The 16,692-nt window shown below is 53.6% G+C and overlaps 2 protein-coding genes across 8 annotated transcripts; one reads left to right on the forward strand and one right to left on the reverse strand.

Moving 5' to 3' along the window:
* Positions 1 to 3,216: 3,216 nt before the first annotated feature.
* On the reverse strand, positions 3,217 to 8,111 carry TMEM253 (transmembrane protein 253). 2 transcript variants are annotated; one of them, XM_045526903.1, is made up of 8 exons: positions 7,481 to 8,111; positions 5,753 to 5,847; positions 5,490 to 5,628; positions 4,980 to 5,090; positions 4,830 to 4,886; positions 4,432 to 4,542; positions 4,166 to 4,312; positions 3,217 to 3,824 (listed from the first exon to the last, which is right to left on the reverse strand). In XM_045526903.1, exons 3-8 carry the CDS (start codon positions 5,595 to 5,597, stop codon positions 3,756 to 3,758), a joined length of 603 nt encoding a protein of 200 aa, XP_045382859.1. In that variant the 5' UTR covers positions 5,598 to 5,628; positions 5,753 to 5,847; positions 7,481 to 8,111; the 3' UTR covers positions 3,217 to 3,755. The 2 variants fall into 2 exon arrangements, with proteins under 2 accessions (XP_045382859.1, XP_045382868.1); XM_045526912.1 differs by lacking the exon at positions 4,432 to 4,542 and having other exon boundaries at positions 7,481 to 8,109.
* Positions 7,679 to 16,595, forward strand: ZNF219 (zinc finger protein 219). Of its 6 annotated transcripts, none has more exons than XM_045526872.1 (5): positions 7,679 to 7,882; positions 13,040 to 13,128; positions 13,403 to 14,810; positions 15,129 to 15,260; positions 15,533 to 16,595. In XM_045526872.1, exons 2-5 carry the CDS (start codon positions 13,123 to 13,125, stop codon positions 16,135 to 16,137), a joined length of 2,151 nt encoding a protein of 716 aa, XP_045382828.1. In that variant the 5' UTR covers positions 7,679 to 7,882; positions 13,040 to 13,122; the 3' UTR covers positions 16,138 to 16,595. The 6 variants fall into 6 exon arrangements, with proteins under 6 accessions (XP_045382828.1, XP_045382818.1, XP_045382802.1 ...); XM_045526862.1 differs by lacking the exon at positions 7,679 to 7,882 and adding an exon at positions 7,965 to 8,378; XM_045526846.1 differs by lacking the exons at positions 7,679 to 7,882; positions 13,040 to 13,128 and adding exons at positions 8,362 to 8,378; positions 9,298 to 9,376.
* Positions 16,596 to 16,692: the final 97 nt, after the last annotated feature.

Consider the following 16,692-nt stretch of genomic DNA (forward strand, 5'->3'; position numbering starts at 1 on the left):
TTCCCCAAGTAAGCCACTGGCAAACGCCATTACCTTAGGGGTAATGGCTCCCACCCGGTCAGCCAAGAGGCCACGAGATGGCAGCAGAGGACACAGCCTGGGACACACAACCTGAGCCATCTTGCCAAAAAGCAGATCCAGAAACGGAAGAGAATTCGTTTGTGAAATATCGTCAGTTGTCTATCATCATGTATTCAAAAACAGAATAAATGACTGAATTGCTAAGAAATGAGGGTAAAATTAATCAGCATGAAGAATTTCCCAATCATCACAGAATTCAGCTGCGTATGAAGCCACATATGAACTGGAGTTCTCCGACGCCTGAAACAAGAGATGGGGGTCACGGCCTTTAAAAACTGACGTCAGCGGGAACCTTGTCACAGTTCTTTCTGTGAAGTTTCAATTCAAGTAAAATGAGTGACCTCCACAGAGGCTGCCAAACTGATGAAGAAAGGGGCAGAGACAGCGGTTGCTGGGAAGCACCGCCGCAAAGCAGAATGCTGTCATGGAGCAGCCAGGGGCTCTGGCAATAGGCAGTGTGGAGGGCGGAATAATGAGGAACACGGGGCAAGTCTCAAAGAGTCTTCGCTTGCAGTTGGCAGAGGATAATGCACAGGAAAGGGGTATTAGAAACATTGGGATTAAATGCCAAATCTCATCTAATGTGCCGTTACATAGTCCCTTGACCCCCACTCCCCAGTTGTGACTACCAAAAATGTCTCCAGACATTGCAAAATATCCTCTAGGGGGACAGAATGACCCTTCCCTAAGAACCAATGCCGTAGAGGGATATGATTTTAAAAAAGGTTTTAAGAACTTAAGATATTTAATCTTTCCAAGACACTTGTATTTCACAAGGTCTACATGAACTGTATTGGATATCCAAAATGTGAATTCCTACTGTATGCTTGTATAATGCAGAGATTGATAACTGAAGGACTATAGGCTGAATCTGGCTCTTGATTTTTAAAAAATTATCAACATTCTAAAATCAGAAGATTTCACATTTAAAAAGTCAGAATTTCTGATTTCTATAGGAAAATTGGAGCTATGGTGCTACCAAGTCTACAGTTCCACATGGTAATACTTTGGGTGGAGTTGAGTGGGGGTAAAGTCTTTAAATAGAATGTGTGCTCTGTTTGCCACAGTTCCTACCACTCCCTATTACCTCAAACCCAATCTGCTTCACTCATTCCAACCACTTCTTGCCTCTATAGGCAATTTATTTTCAATTCCTGAAGTGCTTTACAGTTTTAAAGTACTTTTCCATGTGTGATTTTATTTTAGCCTTGCTACTCCAGTAGAGAGAGGATAAATATTATTATAACCTCCATGTGAGCGAAATGTAGTTCAGAGAGGTTTGACTTTCCTGAGCAACAGAATCAGAATCTAGATTTCCTGATTCCCAGTCTCATTATTTTTTGAGTAGATATGGGCATATCTGCTGGAACAGATGAGTTTCAACTGCTAAGCTGTTCAAGAATCACCACAAATGATTAATCCTTTTTCTTTTAATGAAGTGTTTCTGCTTTCTCTCACCTTCTAGGCATACAAGTAAAATTGCCCTTCCTGCCTCCTTGGTATTGAGTGTGGCTATATAACTTGCTTTGGCCAACGAGTAGAAGTGACATTTATCCCTTCCGGGCAGAAGCATTTAAGAGCCCATGAACAATTTTCATGCTTATTTCACATTCTGAGGTGAGTAACCTTAAGCCTCGTGGTGACACAGTAGGCTCTCAAAATGGTGGAGCTCCATCAGCTTGGGTACCCGAGCAGAACCTTTTGCCAGCCTACTTTGGACATGTATATGAGAAATCAACCTCTGTGGTTTTAAATCACTGAGGTTTTGGCATTTATCACAGCATAACCTAACCCAGGAGCCACATGCGGCCTTGAGGCCACAGGTTCCCCACCCCTGAAACCTGATTAATACCAGGTTCATTTGGATGGTTACTGAGCTTCTTTAGGAACTGGAATGCAATATCTAGACTTCTGATCACATCACTAATAGCTGGAGGACACAGCAAATTGTTGATTTGCTTCCCTCAGCTTCCTCATCTACCACCACCTTCTGACTTTGGAAAAAATAATTTTCTCAGGGCCCTTCATTATTGGCTTCCCATTATTCTGGCAGTTAGATTAGAGGGAGGAAGAAATGAGGGAGGCCCAGATCTTTTCTCCATTCCACAGCCTGATTGCAAAACTGTCCCCACCCACTAGTATTCCCACTTAACCTTGTCACAATAAGACAGACTATTACCACTCCTTAGGTATCCCAACAGAAAGGAGCTGCAGCGGGCGCCACTGCAATGTCAAGGCAAGGCAGCCAGGCTGCGCCCTACCCTCACTGGTGGCTGGGCTTGACTAAGCCGGGAGAAGCAGTGGTCTCTAGGGAAAGAAGCCTTCTCAAATGGGAACAAAAATGAGTGTAAGGCGAACACCCATCCTGGGCACTGTGTGAATTTGGGGTGAGTTCTCCTAGTACTCCAGCTCTGGCCAATATCTAGTTTTTAGCGGCTAGTAAACTGCCCGGCTGGTGCTAGTGGGGCTCCCAGCTTTCCTGGGCTTTTCCCAAGCCCACCCGAGCACACTTGCACAGGTAATAAACGGTGGGGTGTGAGCGCAACGAGAGCTTCAGCAACGCGTCCGCAGCCAGGATCAAAGGTCGGCGGGGCTGCCAAGAGGCCGAGCCTGCGCAGTCTCGCTCCCGCCTTGGAGAGAAAGGGTGGCGGCCGCGCGGGCTCGCTACACCAGCGTGCTCGCAAGAGGCGGGAAAGTGTTAGGTCGGGTGGCAGCGTCCCTCCCTCCGCCTGCCCTGTCCACCCATCTGCCCAGCCAGCTTGTCCTCCACCGACGCCCAGGCCCCGGGGGAGGGGGACAAGAAAGGGCCCGCGCTTCTGACTCATCATTTCCAACCCCTTTCTCGCGCGCGCTCCAAGTCTCAGGACTTTGGACCTGGGCCCTCGTGCGAGGGGGTGCAGCGACAGCTTCTGGGAAACCCCAGCTCTGCTAAGCGCCAGCCTCTAGCTCTCGCCGGTCTCTGAAGCTGCCGGCGACAGGGACGTGGATCCAGAGTCAGCTCTCAGTTGCCGTGGCCGGGGTGGCGACGCCCCCGCGCAGGACTGTCTGCCCAGCTCCTCCCCGAACACGGGGCCAGTGGTCGCGTCCGAGGAAACTCGGCTAGGCCCTGACTTCCAGCGCCTCGCGTCACTCAGCAGATGCACAGCGCCCCCACCGCGGGGGGAAGGCTCTTTATTTCCCAGCAGGTCACGGGGTAGCGGGGTGTCCTGGGACTTGTAGTCTCCGCTAGAGTAGAAAGGGACTGGATCGAAGGAGAAACTGGAGCATCCCTGAATTGGATTCAGAGTTGGCGTGTGTGGGAACCGGGGCTTGGAGTGAATGGAATTGTGAAAGGTGGACAGAAGAGAATAGTGAGATAAAGCAGATGTGAAGCTGTATGGAAAGGCAGCGGGGAGGGGGCATAGGGATGCAAGGGAGGAAGCAGCTTTTCAGGGAGGTGAGGTGAGGGAGGACTGTCGTGCAGGTATATTTTCCCCTAGCGGGGACGGGTAAGGAAAGGGGCCCGCTCTGAGTAAGGACTGAAGGCTCCCCGCCAGATAGCATGTAGTTATCAAGGGAGTCCAGCTAGCTTCTGAGTTCGGTAGGCTGGGATGCAGGAATGTCTGGAGAGCGCTCCCTCAGGGTAGCAGGAGATCAACAGCTGTCTGCTCCCCCTTGCCCACTCTCTCACTTGTTCAGTTTCCTGTGCTGGCCACCGTGGGACTGCTCTCCAAACCAGGAACCTCCTCCAACTCAGAGAGGCCCTGAAAACCAGACAGAGGTGTAAGCAAATTGTAGGGGTAAGAAAGGAGAAACCACAGACAGAAGCAACTGCTTCCTCCTCCATTTTTTCTCGTGTTTCCCAAAGCCCTTCCAATATTTAGGCAGCTTCCTAATGCTGCCTCTTCTATCCCCAATCATTTAGATACCCACCTCTTACCCACCATTAGGGGAGATATGTCCAAAGCCAGAAAGTCAATTAGTTTCATTCTAGGACCTCTTAATGTCCCTCCTGCCTGATTGTTTTCCCTTAAGTGCCACTGACCAGAATAGCCCATGGAAAAATTGGCTGGCAGCTAGCTGCTTTCCTCCCTGCCCCCAATACCTCCTGCAGCTCCTGGTAGTGCAGACTCTGGCTCCTGCAGCATCCTGGCTTCCTCTGGCTCAGCAGGAATAGGGCATACACTGAGATCAGCACTCCCGCTAGGGTGAAGGCCTCAGCGCTGAGCTCCAGCACCAGCAAGCCAGCCAGCTGCAGGTAGACAGGGCTGAGGATGCTGCAGGGACCCAGCACTTGTTTGCTTTGCCCTTTTGCCTCTCCATCTCCTCTTGCCTCTTCATTCTCCCACCTTTTCCTTCATTCACCCATACCTGGGAGGGTGCAGTTGGGGCCGACCCCAAGGCTGTCTTCATCACCTCGACCACCACCACGATGAAACCCAAGATGAGGTTGAAGGTGTTGAATATCATCATGGCCCGCACCTGCCAGTTGAGCCAGCTCAGCCCTGCCCAGCCTAGGAGGCTCATTCCAACCTCAAGCCCCACCTACAGCCTAGCTGAAAACAAAACTTGGCTCCTGCTTCTCCGCCTCCAAACAGAGCCATCATCCCTCTAACTTTCTTGCTCTCCCTCATCAGTCTTTTAGGCCAGCCAGTGTTGGACAGCTAAGAGGATGAGTCAACACTTAGAGTCACTTCCTGGGGTGAGGGGTATATGTGTGTCTGTTTTGCAGGGTAAGAGCACAATACTGCATTCTTTTCCTCTCTCACCTTCCAGAGACTGGGTGCTCTGTGAAGCTCAAGGGTGACAATCCCAGTGAGGAGACCCTGAATGGTGAAAAGGGCAAGTGTTGAGCTCTGGCCCTATTAGGGAGGGGCCTCCAGGGCCTTCCTTCCACCCTCCTTTGCAGTGGATCTTACTGAGGCCCCAGGCCCAAGAGGTAGTGCTGTGGCCATGTGACAATCAGAGTTCAGGCAGGCAACGGCGACAGCAAAGGGCACCACAGTCAACGCCAGCCATAGCTGACTCACCTGGGGGACAGGACAGGTAGTTGAGAGGGCACTGTCAGGGATTCCTTTCCCTCCTCCCAACCCCTACCTCTTCTAGAGCTTGGCGGTTGGGATGAATGTACGTGGAGGAAAGTAGTCAACTAAGGGCAGTGAAGGAGGTGATAATTAAAAAGTAAATATCATATTTTTCTGCCTCATGTTGTAGTTTAGTTACTTACCTGTATATTTTCCCCACATGATAGAAGCTACTTGGAGATGAAGGGTCTTGCCTTGTTTATTTCTGTTTCCTCCACCCTCCTCCCACTCAGAGCCTAGCACAGTTTCTGGCACATGGTAGGTGCTCACTAAACATGGATGGAAGAAATTGAATTGGGTACAAGTGGATATGCTGAGAACTGGGGTGGGGCAGCCTGGCCTCACCGCCAGCACCAAGAGGTGCCCACTCTGCCTGTGCCTTGCCCAGTGCTGCAGCTTTTTCAGACGGAGGCTGCATCTCTCCTCCTCTCGCTGTCCAGTTCTCTCCTCCATGGGGCCCTTGACCACAAGAGCTGGGTGCTTCCTAGGTTGGGAAAAATGCATTATGGGTCCTATCAGGAAATAGGACATGCAACAACATCATTTTCAGCTACCCCTCTGCCCTCTCCCAATATCCAGGGAGTTGAAGCCCAGGGCCTCACACGTACCTAGTCTGAAGCAGCTACTCCAAAAGGTTGGGACACAGATGGATCCTAGGACTGCTGAGGAGCTTGGTAGCTCAGAGCAGACGGACAAACTTCTCCTGGCAGAGAAAGGCTGTCAGGGCTGGGGTGTGGTAGGGCAAAGGTCCCTGTGAAGGCCTAAGGATCCAGGGAGTGTCCCTGGGTAGACAGCAGCCTCAGTTCACTCCACAAGACGCCCAGCCCTGCCTCACGCTGTTCCCATTTCCCCTTGTCCCCATTTCTGTCCATCCCGGCTTCTCTTCTGGTTTCACTCACCTCATCCCCATGGACACTATCAACCTTGGACCTTAATTTCCCTTCATTTCCATCTAATCTTTTTCCTTTCTTTGGCTTCCTCCTCAAATTGCTTGCTCTTCCCTGGAGAGATCCCACTTTTTGTCTGGATCGGTCCCCTGTCATTACCACTTGCAGCTTTGTCCCCAGACCAGGTATGGTTTACTTCTACTGGCTTTCATGTTTCTCACTGTCTGGACACTTTCTTCTTTCTCCTTCCTTTCTTGAAGTATTTATTCTGAACTGAATAATTGAATAATAGATGGGGAGCCTTGTTTATGGTGGGGATTGTTTTTGACTCAGTGATAACCTGCAGCTAGACATATATGGAAGATGGTCCTTAAATGGTGAATCTTGGAAAGGATACTATTGCAACAATTAATATTTTTGAGAGAGAAGTTGCCTTACAGTCAGATAGGCCTGGACTAGAATCTTAGCTCTGCCACTTTCCTAGCTATGTGACCTGGGACACATTATTCTACCTATTTGATTCTCAGTTTGCTCTCTGACAAATGGGAGCTAACGATATGACTGTAAAGGGTTGTTAATTCACAGCAAGTGCTTAATAACCATTAGTGCTGTTGATGAGGTCACACAGATGCCCACATACTAAAAGGCTTATTCAGAAGCTAAGCTAGGGACATTTATTTCTACAATAGGAAGCAAAACAAGCTGAGCCCAAATACATGCTCTATAGATCAAAGATAGGAAAGGCCCATCTTGGGGCAGAGCCTGAAGTCTGGAGACAACCAGACCTTCATACAAATCCCAGTTCTACCTGGGTGCCCTTGGGCAAGTTGCTTAATCTCTCTCTTTCCTTACCTATAAAGGGAAGTTTATAATACCAATCTCAAGGGGTTGCCTTGAGCATTAAAAGAGAAAAACTCATATGAACCAGTTTAGCCTAGCACCCGGTACTATAAGTGCTCAATAAATGTTAGTGGCTACCATCATCATCATTATTTATTATTATTCATAATAGAAGAAGACTGAGCCAGAAGACCCCTGGGAGTTAGTACCAAAAGGCAAGGTTCTGGGAGGCAAATGGCCTTCTTTATAAGTCACTTCTGCCCTACCCAGTGCTGAGCCAACACCGCTGAAGCACTGTATCCGATCTTTTCTTTCCTGGGGAGAGCAAATCACATTTTAAAGGGATTCAGAGAACTGTTGTGTGTCTGCTCCTCCCTCCTCAATCCTCATGTGCATTAATTTTGTTTGGTGGTGATGTGAGATGTTGGGCTTGCACTGAGGATCCCTGAGTTTGCAGGCCAGTGGAGAAAGAGACTCCTTGAGCCTCATTTTCCCTACCTGTAACTTAGGACTAATTATATTATAGAGAGTCATTGTAAGGATTATATGCCATTAAATATGTGAACATGCATTCAGTAAATATTGACTTAACATGAATATACTACTTACAAGTTTGTAGCCTCCGTCTAGACTACAATCTCCTGGAAGGAAGGTAGCACATCCTTCTCCTCTGTGGATCCCCTACAGCGCTGAGTACAGTGCCTGGTACTTAGTAAGCACTCAGTAAATATTTGTTGTATTGAAGAGCCATTAAAGTGACTTGAGGAATGGAAAATAGAATTCTAGAGGAAGGAGAGGGAATTGTTTATAAAGAACAGAAAGGACCGAAGAGTAACTTTAATAATGTTTCTTATACGGCCGACATTAACTATGTCTATAATCGCCCCTCCTCCTCCCCCCAAAGAGAGACAGAAATTGTAAGGGAGAGGCTTTGAGATAAAACCCCAGGAAGAACTTCCCGAGTCTGTGCATGTTGGGGCAGAAAGAGCGGCAGAGCCAACTCCTTCCCTGGTATGTCCGGGTTTAGGGTGGGAGGGGCAGTGCTGCTTGGAGGCTGGGGGAAGGACGAGATGACCTTTCAAAATCTCTTCCAGTCTCCTGTTGGAATCGTCTGTGCGCCCCACCCCCGCTCCCTCCCTTTCTCCCTCCCTCCGACAGCGCCCCCAGTCTCCAAACTGCCCGCACCCCGCCCCTGGCGGCGGCTTCTCGCGGCTCCCGGGGTCCCCTGCTCCCTGTCCCCGGAGCCAGAACCCAGCTCCCGCGCGGCTCCCAGCCCCGCCGCGCCGCCCCCCGCATGCTAATGGCCGGGCCGCCTCCCGCCGCACACAATGCGGGCCAGGGCCGGGGGCGGGGGACCGGGGAGGGGGCGGGGGCCGGGCCGGGGGCGGGGGGGCCGGGGCCCGGCGCATCTCCCCCGGCCCCACGTAACGCTGACGCCCGCGCCGCCGGCCCGCCGCCCGCCGCCGCCGCCGCCGCCGCCCGCTCCGCCGCCGCCCGCCCGGGGCTCGTGAGTAGCCGCTCCCCCCACTCCCGGCCCCCCCCGTCCGCCACCCGGCCCCCGCCCCCGGCCCCCTCCCCCCCTCCCGGAGGGGGGGCCCGCTCCGCGCGCCCGACTCGGAGCAGGTGCAGGGGGCGGGGGCGGGGGAGGGGCGCCGGCTCGGCCCCAAGCAAACTTCGCCCAGAGCTCCTGGGGGGGCGGGGTGGGGGTGGCGGCCTCAGAAGCCTGGAGAGCTAGGGGGGCCCCGAGAGAGGGGGGGCCAGGTGGAAGAGCCGGGGGAGCGGACACCAAAGGGGAAGGGCCAACGGGGGTGGAGTGGGGGCGGGGGTGGCGAGTGTCTTTGTAGGGGCCCGAAGGCAGGGCGCGAGGGGCCTGGGGGGTGCGGGGCTGCTGAGCCGCGAGCCTGAGTGGATGCGCGCCCCCCCGGCCCAGGTAGGGCTGGTGGGGGAGGGGGAAGGAACCCAAACTCTCCGGGAGCCGGGGCGGGGGGGCGGGGTGGGAGGAGGGGAAAGGATGGGGGGTGCCTCCCTCTCTGCGTCCCAAACAAAGTGTCACAAAGAGCTCGGCCCGCGGCTGCAGCGGAGGCGGCTGTAACTCAGCTTTTGTTCTCCTGGCCAGGGGTAGCTGAGCCCTGGCCTCCCTATCTCCCACCCCTGCCCCCCATCATCCTTCTGGCTTATCTTTCCCGGGAGGGGTCTGAGGTGCTGCTGGGAAAACCTCTCCTGTGGGATCACAGATCATACCCTACTTGCCAACCTATTTCTGGGAGGGGGATTTTCCCAGGGGCTCTTTTGCCCACCCTCCACCCCCCCCCCACTTCCCAGTCTGAGGACTGAAGCTCCTGTGGGTGCTAAGACTGACTTTTCTAGGGTCAGCTTCAGTTAAGGGGAGTTAGGGCTGGCTACATACCCCCCTTCCCCCAATCCAGGTCCTCCAGAACTTTCAGAATCGGGGTCATGTTAGGACATGCCTCTGGGATAAGATTCACCGTGGTGGGTTGGCAGCAGGTGAGCAGGTGTACCTTTCCCTTGCTTTCTGGTGTCTGTTTGGAGTCCATGACTGAGGTTCCATGCCCCCGACTAAGGAGAGTGAGGATGGAAGGACGGAGGCTTTACCAAGAACTAGGTGTAAAAGGCAGGCAAACTGTGAAGTGGGGTGGATTTGAAGCAGCTATCTGAGCAGTGAGATTCAGAGGGCCTGGAGAGGAGACCATAAAAGTGAACAACTGGCACTTCTATGTGATCAAGGTAGTCTTGACTCTAGACCACCTAAGAAGTTTCCTTTCCTTTTAACCACATCTAGTGCAGTGGTAATCATAATTGTTAGCAGACTTGGGAGGTGTAGGTTTCTCAACACAGAGAAAAACATCAAGTATTAAAGATGACCAGAGACAGAGGCCTAGTTACAGCCAAACCCCAGAAGTCCTGAACCCCTGCCCCTTACACTTTGACCCTAAAAACTTTTGAACCACAAAGCTTGAGGGACAATCTTTGTGGTCCATTTAGCAGATGCTTCTATATACCAGTCGTTTCTAAGTCTTTTTACCAACCATTGCATCCTTCTCTATTCAGTAAGGTTTGATGGTCCACACTTCTTCCCCACCAGTGCTGTCTTAGCATGTAAGAATAATTGGCCTGTTGCTTTTGAAAGATTTCTGATCCCTATCCCAGGCCCTGCATCCCTGTGGAATCTAAATAAGGGCAAGATAACCCCTGATTCCCAGTGGAGGTGGAAAGTAGGTCAGTGCTACTGTCTGGCCAAGTCTCATGGCAGTGTTTAAGGGCCAACTATAGAAAACTCTGTGATTATTGTCCTCTGGCAATACATGCATGACCTAGGTTCCAAGTCAGTTCATAGAATCCTAGTCCCTGTCAGTGCTTTCCTCTATTGAGAAAAAATCATGGGCTAGACACTTGGAACCTGGTTTGGTGTGGAGATGATTCGGGAGATCTTGACCGAGCCTAGGAAGATGTCTCAGTGAGTTTTGTTGATGTTAGGCCATCTTCTGGGGAAACTTTCCCTGCTGGGAAATTCAGCTTCAGTTTGGGCCTTCTTGTATATTACTGTATTTCCATCCTGTAACTTGTTATGTGCAAAGTGTTTTTTTGTTGTTGTTTTGTTTTGGGAGGGGAGCTTTGCCCTCTTCCTACTTTTCTTGCCTCGGATATGAGGCCAGCTTCCCATGAAGTAATTTTGCTTGCTATCCTAAGACAGTTTTAGGGGCCCTGGAATCTTCTCAGAATCAGAGTATGTGCGCATAGGTTAGTCAGCTATGACCATGCAGTATTCCCAGCTCCCCCTCTCCCCGCCATCTGCTTCCTCTGAATATACCAGATTGGCTGTACACCAGGATGTTCCGGGAATCCCCAGGAGAGCAACAGAATGTGATGGACCCAAATATGATGCCTCAGTAACTCATTCCAGGATGTACAAACTGTGACTGTGAGGACACTCCTTATAGCTAATTAAAATTCTTCTAGTTACATCTATTTTCTATTACCTCTGTCTATTTTCAGTGATATCCAAAAGGCCAAAATAATCCCTCTGGTACCACTGGTTTTTTTTTTCCTATGGTTTCCAGATAGGAATTAAAAAAAAAAAAATTCTTTAGCTTTTCTCAGTGCCTTATCTGTGATGCTAAAATGGCAAACGGGGCCCCTCTATCCCGTCATAGCTCTATCTATGGTACTGAGGTGGCCAAAGTGGCTTCTCTGGTAGCCCACTGCACTCTCCATGGTACTGAAGGAATGACCATTTATTTTAACATCTCTCTGGGGTCCAGAAGGGTCCTGTGACTTAGAACCACAAAACTTTCTTCTAGTTGGAAGGGACTATCAATATAAATTAGTCCAACCCCCTGTTTTACAGATGAGTAAACTGGGAGGTTAAGTGATTTACTGAAGGTTATAGGGCTATTAATGGTCAGACTGGGCCCACAATAGCCTTATACCCCTCAGCCTGTTATTACTCACCTTTCATGACACTATTCAGTGAGCCCAGCTAGGCTCTTAGTCCCAGGAAAGGAGTTTATTGGGAGAATCCAGAGGATGAGAGTGGGTGCCCTAGTTTGGAGCCATAGAAACACACATATTAAATGGTAGTGGAGGTCATCTAGTGACCCTTGGACAAGGACACTTTGTTAATTAACCTTCTGCTAATAATACTACTATAGCCCAGATTCCACATGTAACAGGTTCCTTCCCCTTCATGCAGTCTTACCACATCCACTAAATGTTGAAAATTAAAGAAGTCCTGGACCTCCAGAGCCTTTTCTCTCTGCTGATAAGCAGGGCTGACTCTTGGCCCAGTTCTCTTCTATTGAAGATCCTTAAGCTAAATAATGCTTGAATCCTTTTCTTTCTCAGTAACCCATTTCAGTTTCATAATGCCTATCGTAAGGAAGTTCTTTATATCTCAAATATTCTTTCTATCTTAGGCAAAAAAATAGGTTAGGCCCACATTCATTTAGCCTTGACCAGATACAATTCTACATGGAGGCAAAAAGGTAGACTGGATGACTTCTGGTCATCCTCTCAGGCCTATTTCCATGAATCTTAATTCTAGGGTTGCTTCTAAGTCCTAATGCTGATCTCCTCTGCAGCTTAGAATCAGGAATACCCCCACCCCATCCTCTTCCTCTCAGTGCTCCTCTCCTTCCCTAGCACTGGAGGTCTGCACGTCCCAGGCCTAGGGAATTTTAGCCTGGAGAATTTTAACCCCTTCCTGCTCAGAGCATGTGCTGAGCCCCTATCTGTGCAGATGGCCCAGCCCCGCCCCCCATCCCTCACTCCAGCCTCTTGAGCTCAGAGCCAGTGTAATCCTCCTCTTGTGTGAGGGAGCCTCTCCCCTGCAGAGAGGAGGAAAGCCTGCCTCGGAACAGCCCTGGACAAAGGGGCTCAGATGCCCCATCATACCACAGGCTCCAAGGTTTGAAACAAGGGGATGAATCCTATACGGTATTTGCAGTTTTTAACCCTTTCCCCAGGCTGGCCGTGCCCCTTAACTTCCACTCCTCCCCCAACTCTCTCTTCATTCCCTCTCCCTCTGGCTCTCTCCCCCTTCATGCCCCTCCCCCTCTGTCTGTCTTCAGACTCTCTGCTGCTGGGAGGTGTTTCTCTCCCATGCATGAATGAGTCTCTGTAATGAATGGAAATGAATGGATCAGGAATCCAGGCGGAGGGAGGGAGAATGAGGGGGGAAAAGACAGAAAGACGGGGTAAGGGCAGAAGGAAGCATTGGAACCTGGAAGGATGTTTGGCTGGCTGGTCAGTTAAGGGTCTGAGAGCAACTGGTTCCACCTGGATAACTGGGGAGCATGGCAGGCCCACCCCATTTGTTCATCACACTGTGCAGCCCAACCCAAATGGGAGAGGGGTATACTGTGATGGTTTCCCTACCACCAGGGGGGTGGGATGGTCGTGGTGGTTCTGGACCAGACATTTAAAATGTCTAATTTGGGGAAGAAACCTGGGTTATTAGGGAGCCTCGTGAGCTTGGCAAATCAAGGGGTACAGTTTTTTAGTACAGCTGCCTCCTGTGCCTCAGATGCAAGTAGGGAGAAGGGATAGGTTTTAGGATACAAGGTGCTAAGATTCTGGGGTAGAGGGTGACTTTCCACAGCTGAAAATCAGGGCTCATCTTTTCCTCCAAATCTGTCTCTCTTGCTTTAGCTCCTCAGCACCTGTTGCCTTCATTAGCAGCTTTTCCTCCTCTTCCCTGCACTCCCCAGAACCAAAGAATGTGAAGGGGGTCCATGGAGGTGAGTGAAGCTCTGGCCTCAACTTACAAGTACTTATAACTGCATACTCCTCCCCTGCCTACCTCTTTCTTTGACCTCCCATTATTAGAAATTATCTTCTTGGCTCCAACATCTCAATTCCCATCCATCCCCCAACTTCCCGAGGTGAGTGGCACCCAGTGTTCCTGGTTCAGGCCCCAGTCCACCTTCCCTCGTGTTCTGGTCCTCGATCCCCTTGCTTCCTCCACAGCTCTCCGTTTTCCACCCTTTGCTCTACTTCCATCTTTCTCCACAGGGCTCACGTCCCCGTGCCCCTGGCGGCCACTTAGCGCCGTCGCCGCCGGCTTTCGACGGCGAGCTGGATCTGCAACGCTACTCCAACGGGCCAGGCGTGAGCGCGGGGTCGCCCGGGATGGGAGCAGTGACCTGGTCTGAGAGTCGTGCAGGCGAAAGGCGCTTCCCCTGCCCTGTTTGCGGGAAGCGCTTCCGGTTCAACTCCATCCTGGCTTTGCACCTGCGGGCGCATCCAGGCTCCCAGGCCTTCCAGTGCCCGCATTGCGGCCACCGCGCAGCGCAGCGGGCTCTGCTGCGCTCGCACCTGCGCACGCACCAGCCTGAACGTCCGCGTAGCCCCGCTGCACGCCTGTTGCTGGAGTTGGAGGAGCGCGCGCTACTGCGCGAGGCCCGATTGGGGAGAGCCCGAAGCTCAGGGGGCATGCAGACCACCCCTGCCACTGAGGGTCTGGCGCCGCCCCAGGCTCCTCCATCGTCCGCCTTCCGTTGCCCCTACTGCAAAGGCAAGTTTCGCACCTCGGCGGAGCGGGAACGCCATCTGCACATCCTGCACAGGCCCTGGAAGTGCGGCCTGTGCAGTTTCGGCTCCAGCCAGGAGGAGGAGCTGCTGCACCACAGCCTGACGGCCCACGGGGCTCCCGAGCGCCCCCTGGCGGCTACCTCCGCTGCGCCCCAGCCCCAGCCTCCACCCCAGCCTGAACCTAGATCGGTCCCTGAGCCCGAGCCCGAGCCCGAACGTGAGGCAACCCCGGCCCCCACTCCTGCCGCTCCCGAGGAGCCTCCCGCACCTCCGGAGTTCCGCTGCCAAGTGTGCGGCCAGAGCTTTACACAGTCCTGGTTTCTCAAGGGCCACATGCGCAAGCACAAGGCTTCCTTCGATCATGCGTGTCCCGTGTGTGGCCGCTGCTTCAAGGAGCCCTGGTTCCTTAAGAACCACATGAAGGTGCACGCCAGCAAGCTGGGTCCACTGCGTGCCCCGGGGCCCGGTTCCGGGCCTGCCCGGGCCCCCCAGCCTCCTGATCTGGGCCTACTGGCCTATGAGCCTTTGGGCCCAGCCCTCCTCTTGGCCCCGGCGCCCACCCCTGCTGAGCGCCGTGAGCCCCCGAGCCTCTTGGGCTACCTGAGCCTGCGAGCTGGCGAAGGCCGGCCCAATGGTGAGGGTGCGGAGCCTGGCGCCGGCCGCAGCTTTGGAGGCTTCCGCCCACTGCCCTCTGCTCTCCCCGCACGGGCTCGGCGACACCGCACAGAGGAGCCGGAGGAGGAAGAGGAGGTGGTGGAGGCGGAGGAGGAGACCTGGGCTCGGGGCAGGTCGCTGGGCCCTCTGGCTTCCCTGCACCCGCGCCCGGGCGAGGGGCCAGGGCACTCTACGCCTGCTACGGGGGCCCAGGCAAGATCGACCACCACGCAGGGTACGTAGGGACCTTCCTCTCTCCGGGTACCCCTCATCCTCGGCCAACTCTGACGCCACCACTCTCCTCCTGTAGCTTCCTTTTAGAAAGGACCTTTTATTTCTTCTGAGATTTTTTTTTTTTAATTTTTATTCCGGAGGCTTCGCCATCTTCTGAGGACACTAATTCTTAACTCACAACAAATTCAACACTTAAGGGTCCCCTCAACCCGCTGTTTCCTCCTGGTCCCCGAGGGGAAGCACTCTTATGGGGGTGGTGGGAGCGCGTGGCCCAGACAGGACGAAGGGCCGCTCTTACTTCCTGACGTGTGTATTGCAGAAGAGAACGGGCTGTTGGTTGGAGGGACCCGGCCTGAAGGGGGCCGGGGGGCCACCGGCAAGGATTGCCCATTCTGTGGAAAATCTTTCCGCTCAGCGCATCACCTCAAAGTGCACCTGCGAGTGCACACAGGTGAGGGGGGCATCCTCTGGCTTGGGGAGGGGACTGGAGTGCAGCAAGAAAGGTGAGGGCTACGGGAATCGCCGAGAGGTGACCTTCGTTCGGAAGCCTTCGAATTGGCCAGAGATCAGTTGAGGAAATCTCCCTTTATTAAGTCAAAACGGGAGGGAGAGGCAGCTTTTTTTTCCCTGGTCCTGAGAATAAGGTCTGTAAATTGAGCGAAATGCGGGTGGGGGTGTGCAGTGATCATAACCTCGTGACCCTATCCCACCCACTCTCCTCAGGTGAGCGCCCCTACAAGTGTCCGCACTGCGACTACGCGGGCACCCAATCCGGCTCGCTCAAGTATCACCTGCAGCGCCATCACCGAGAGCAGAGGAGCGGAGCAGGCCCCGGGCCACCCCCAGAGCCACCTCCCCCTTCCCAGCGGGGTTCGGCCCCGCCGTCCGGAGCCAAGTCGGCTCCGCAACCTGCAGCCTGGGTCGAGGGCACTGCAAGCCCCCGGCCTCCTTCCAGTGGTGCCGGGCCGGGGTCCCGTCGGAAACCCGCCAGTCCCGGGAGGACCCTGCGCAACGGGCGAGGCGGTGAGGCCGAACCCCTGGACCTGTCCCTGCGGGCTGGGCCAGGAGGCGAGGCCGGGCCGGGGGGTGCCCTCCACCGTTGCCTCTTTTGCCCCTTTGCCACTGGAGCCCCCGAGCTCATGGCCTTGCACCTTCAAGTGCACCACAGCCGCCGGGCTCGGGGCCGCCGGCCACCCCAGGCTGACGCGTCCCCTCCCTATACCCGAGCACCATCAGGATCGACCCCTCCCAGTCCCTTGCAGGAAGGGGAGGAGGGCCCCGGGCTGTCGAGATCGGGAGAGGCGGGGCTGGCGGGGCAAGAACGGTAGGGAGCCCTCTTAGGGGCGATTAGCTTAGTGAGTTTACCCCGCCGGAGCGGGGGAGCGCTAGAGGTAGTTGGGTAGAGCAGCCAGCAGGGGGCAGCGTGGGACCCACATCCCAGCCCCGGGCGGACCAGAGGTGGAGGAGGCGGTGGGCGTAGGAAGGTGGGCGGGCGGTACCCACCCAGCCCAAGGGAGTCACAGTGCCTTAGAAGTGGCAGAGGTGAGGGTCAAAGAACGGGGTCCCAGGGCTGGCAGAGAAGGCTGTGTCCCTGTTGAGGCGCCACTCTGCCAGTCTTTGCTGGTCCATAGGCGTGAGAGTTTATTTTTGTACAAGGGGTGGGGGTGGGGGGCACTGTACCCTTCTTGCCCCATCAGGGGCCCTGTAGACGTCGCTATTTTTGGTACGATTCCTGTCATCCCTGTCGCAGAGTCGTGTCCCCAATAAACAGGTGTCTTGAGGCACAGGCCACGTGTCTGTCTATGTCCTGTTCCCCTCCTTGGGTTCTTATGTCCAGGAAATAATCATCTTTTCACACACTTAAGTTATTACCAGGCCGGGCA

The sequence above is a fragment of the Lemur catta genome, chromosome 1 (assembly GCF_020740605.2).
Source record: "Lemur catta isolate mLemCat1 chromosome 1, mLemCat1.pri, whole genome shotgun sequence".
In the NCBI taxonomy this organism is placed as follows: domain Eukaryota; kingdom Metazoa; phylum Chordata; class Mammalia; order Primates; family Lemuridae; genus Lemur; species Lemur catta.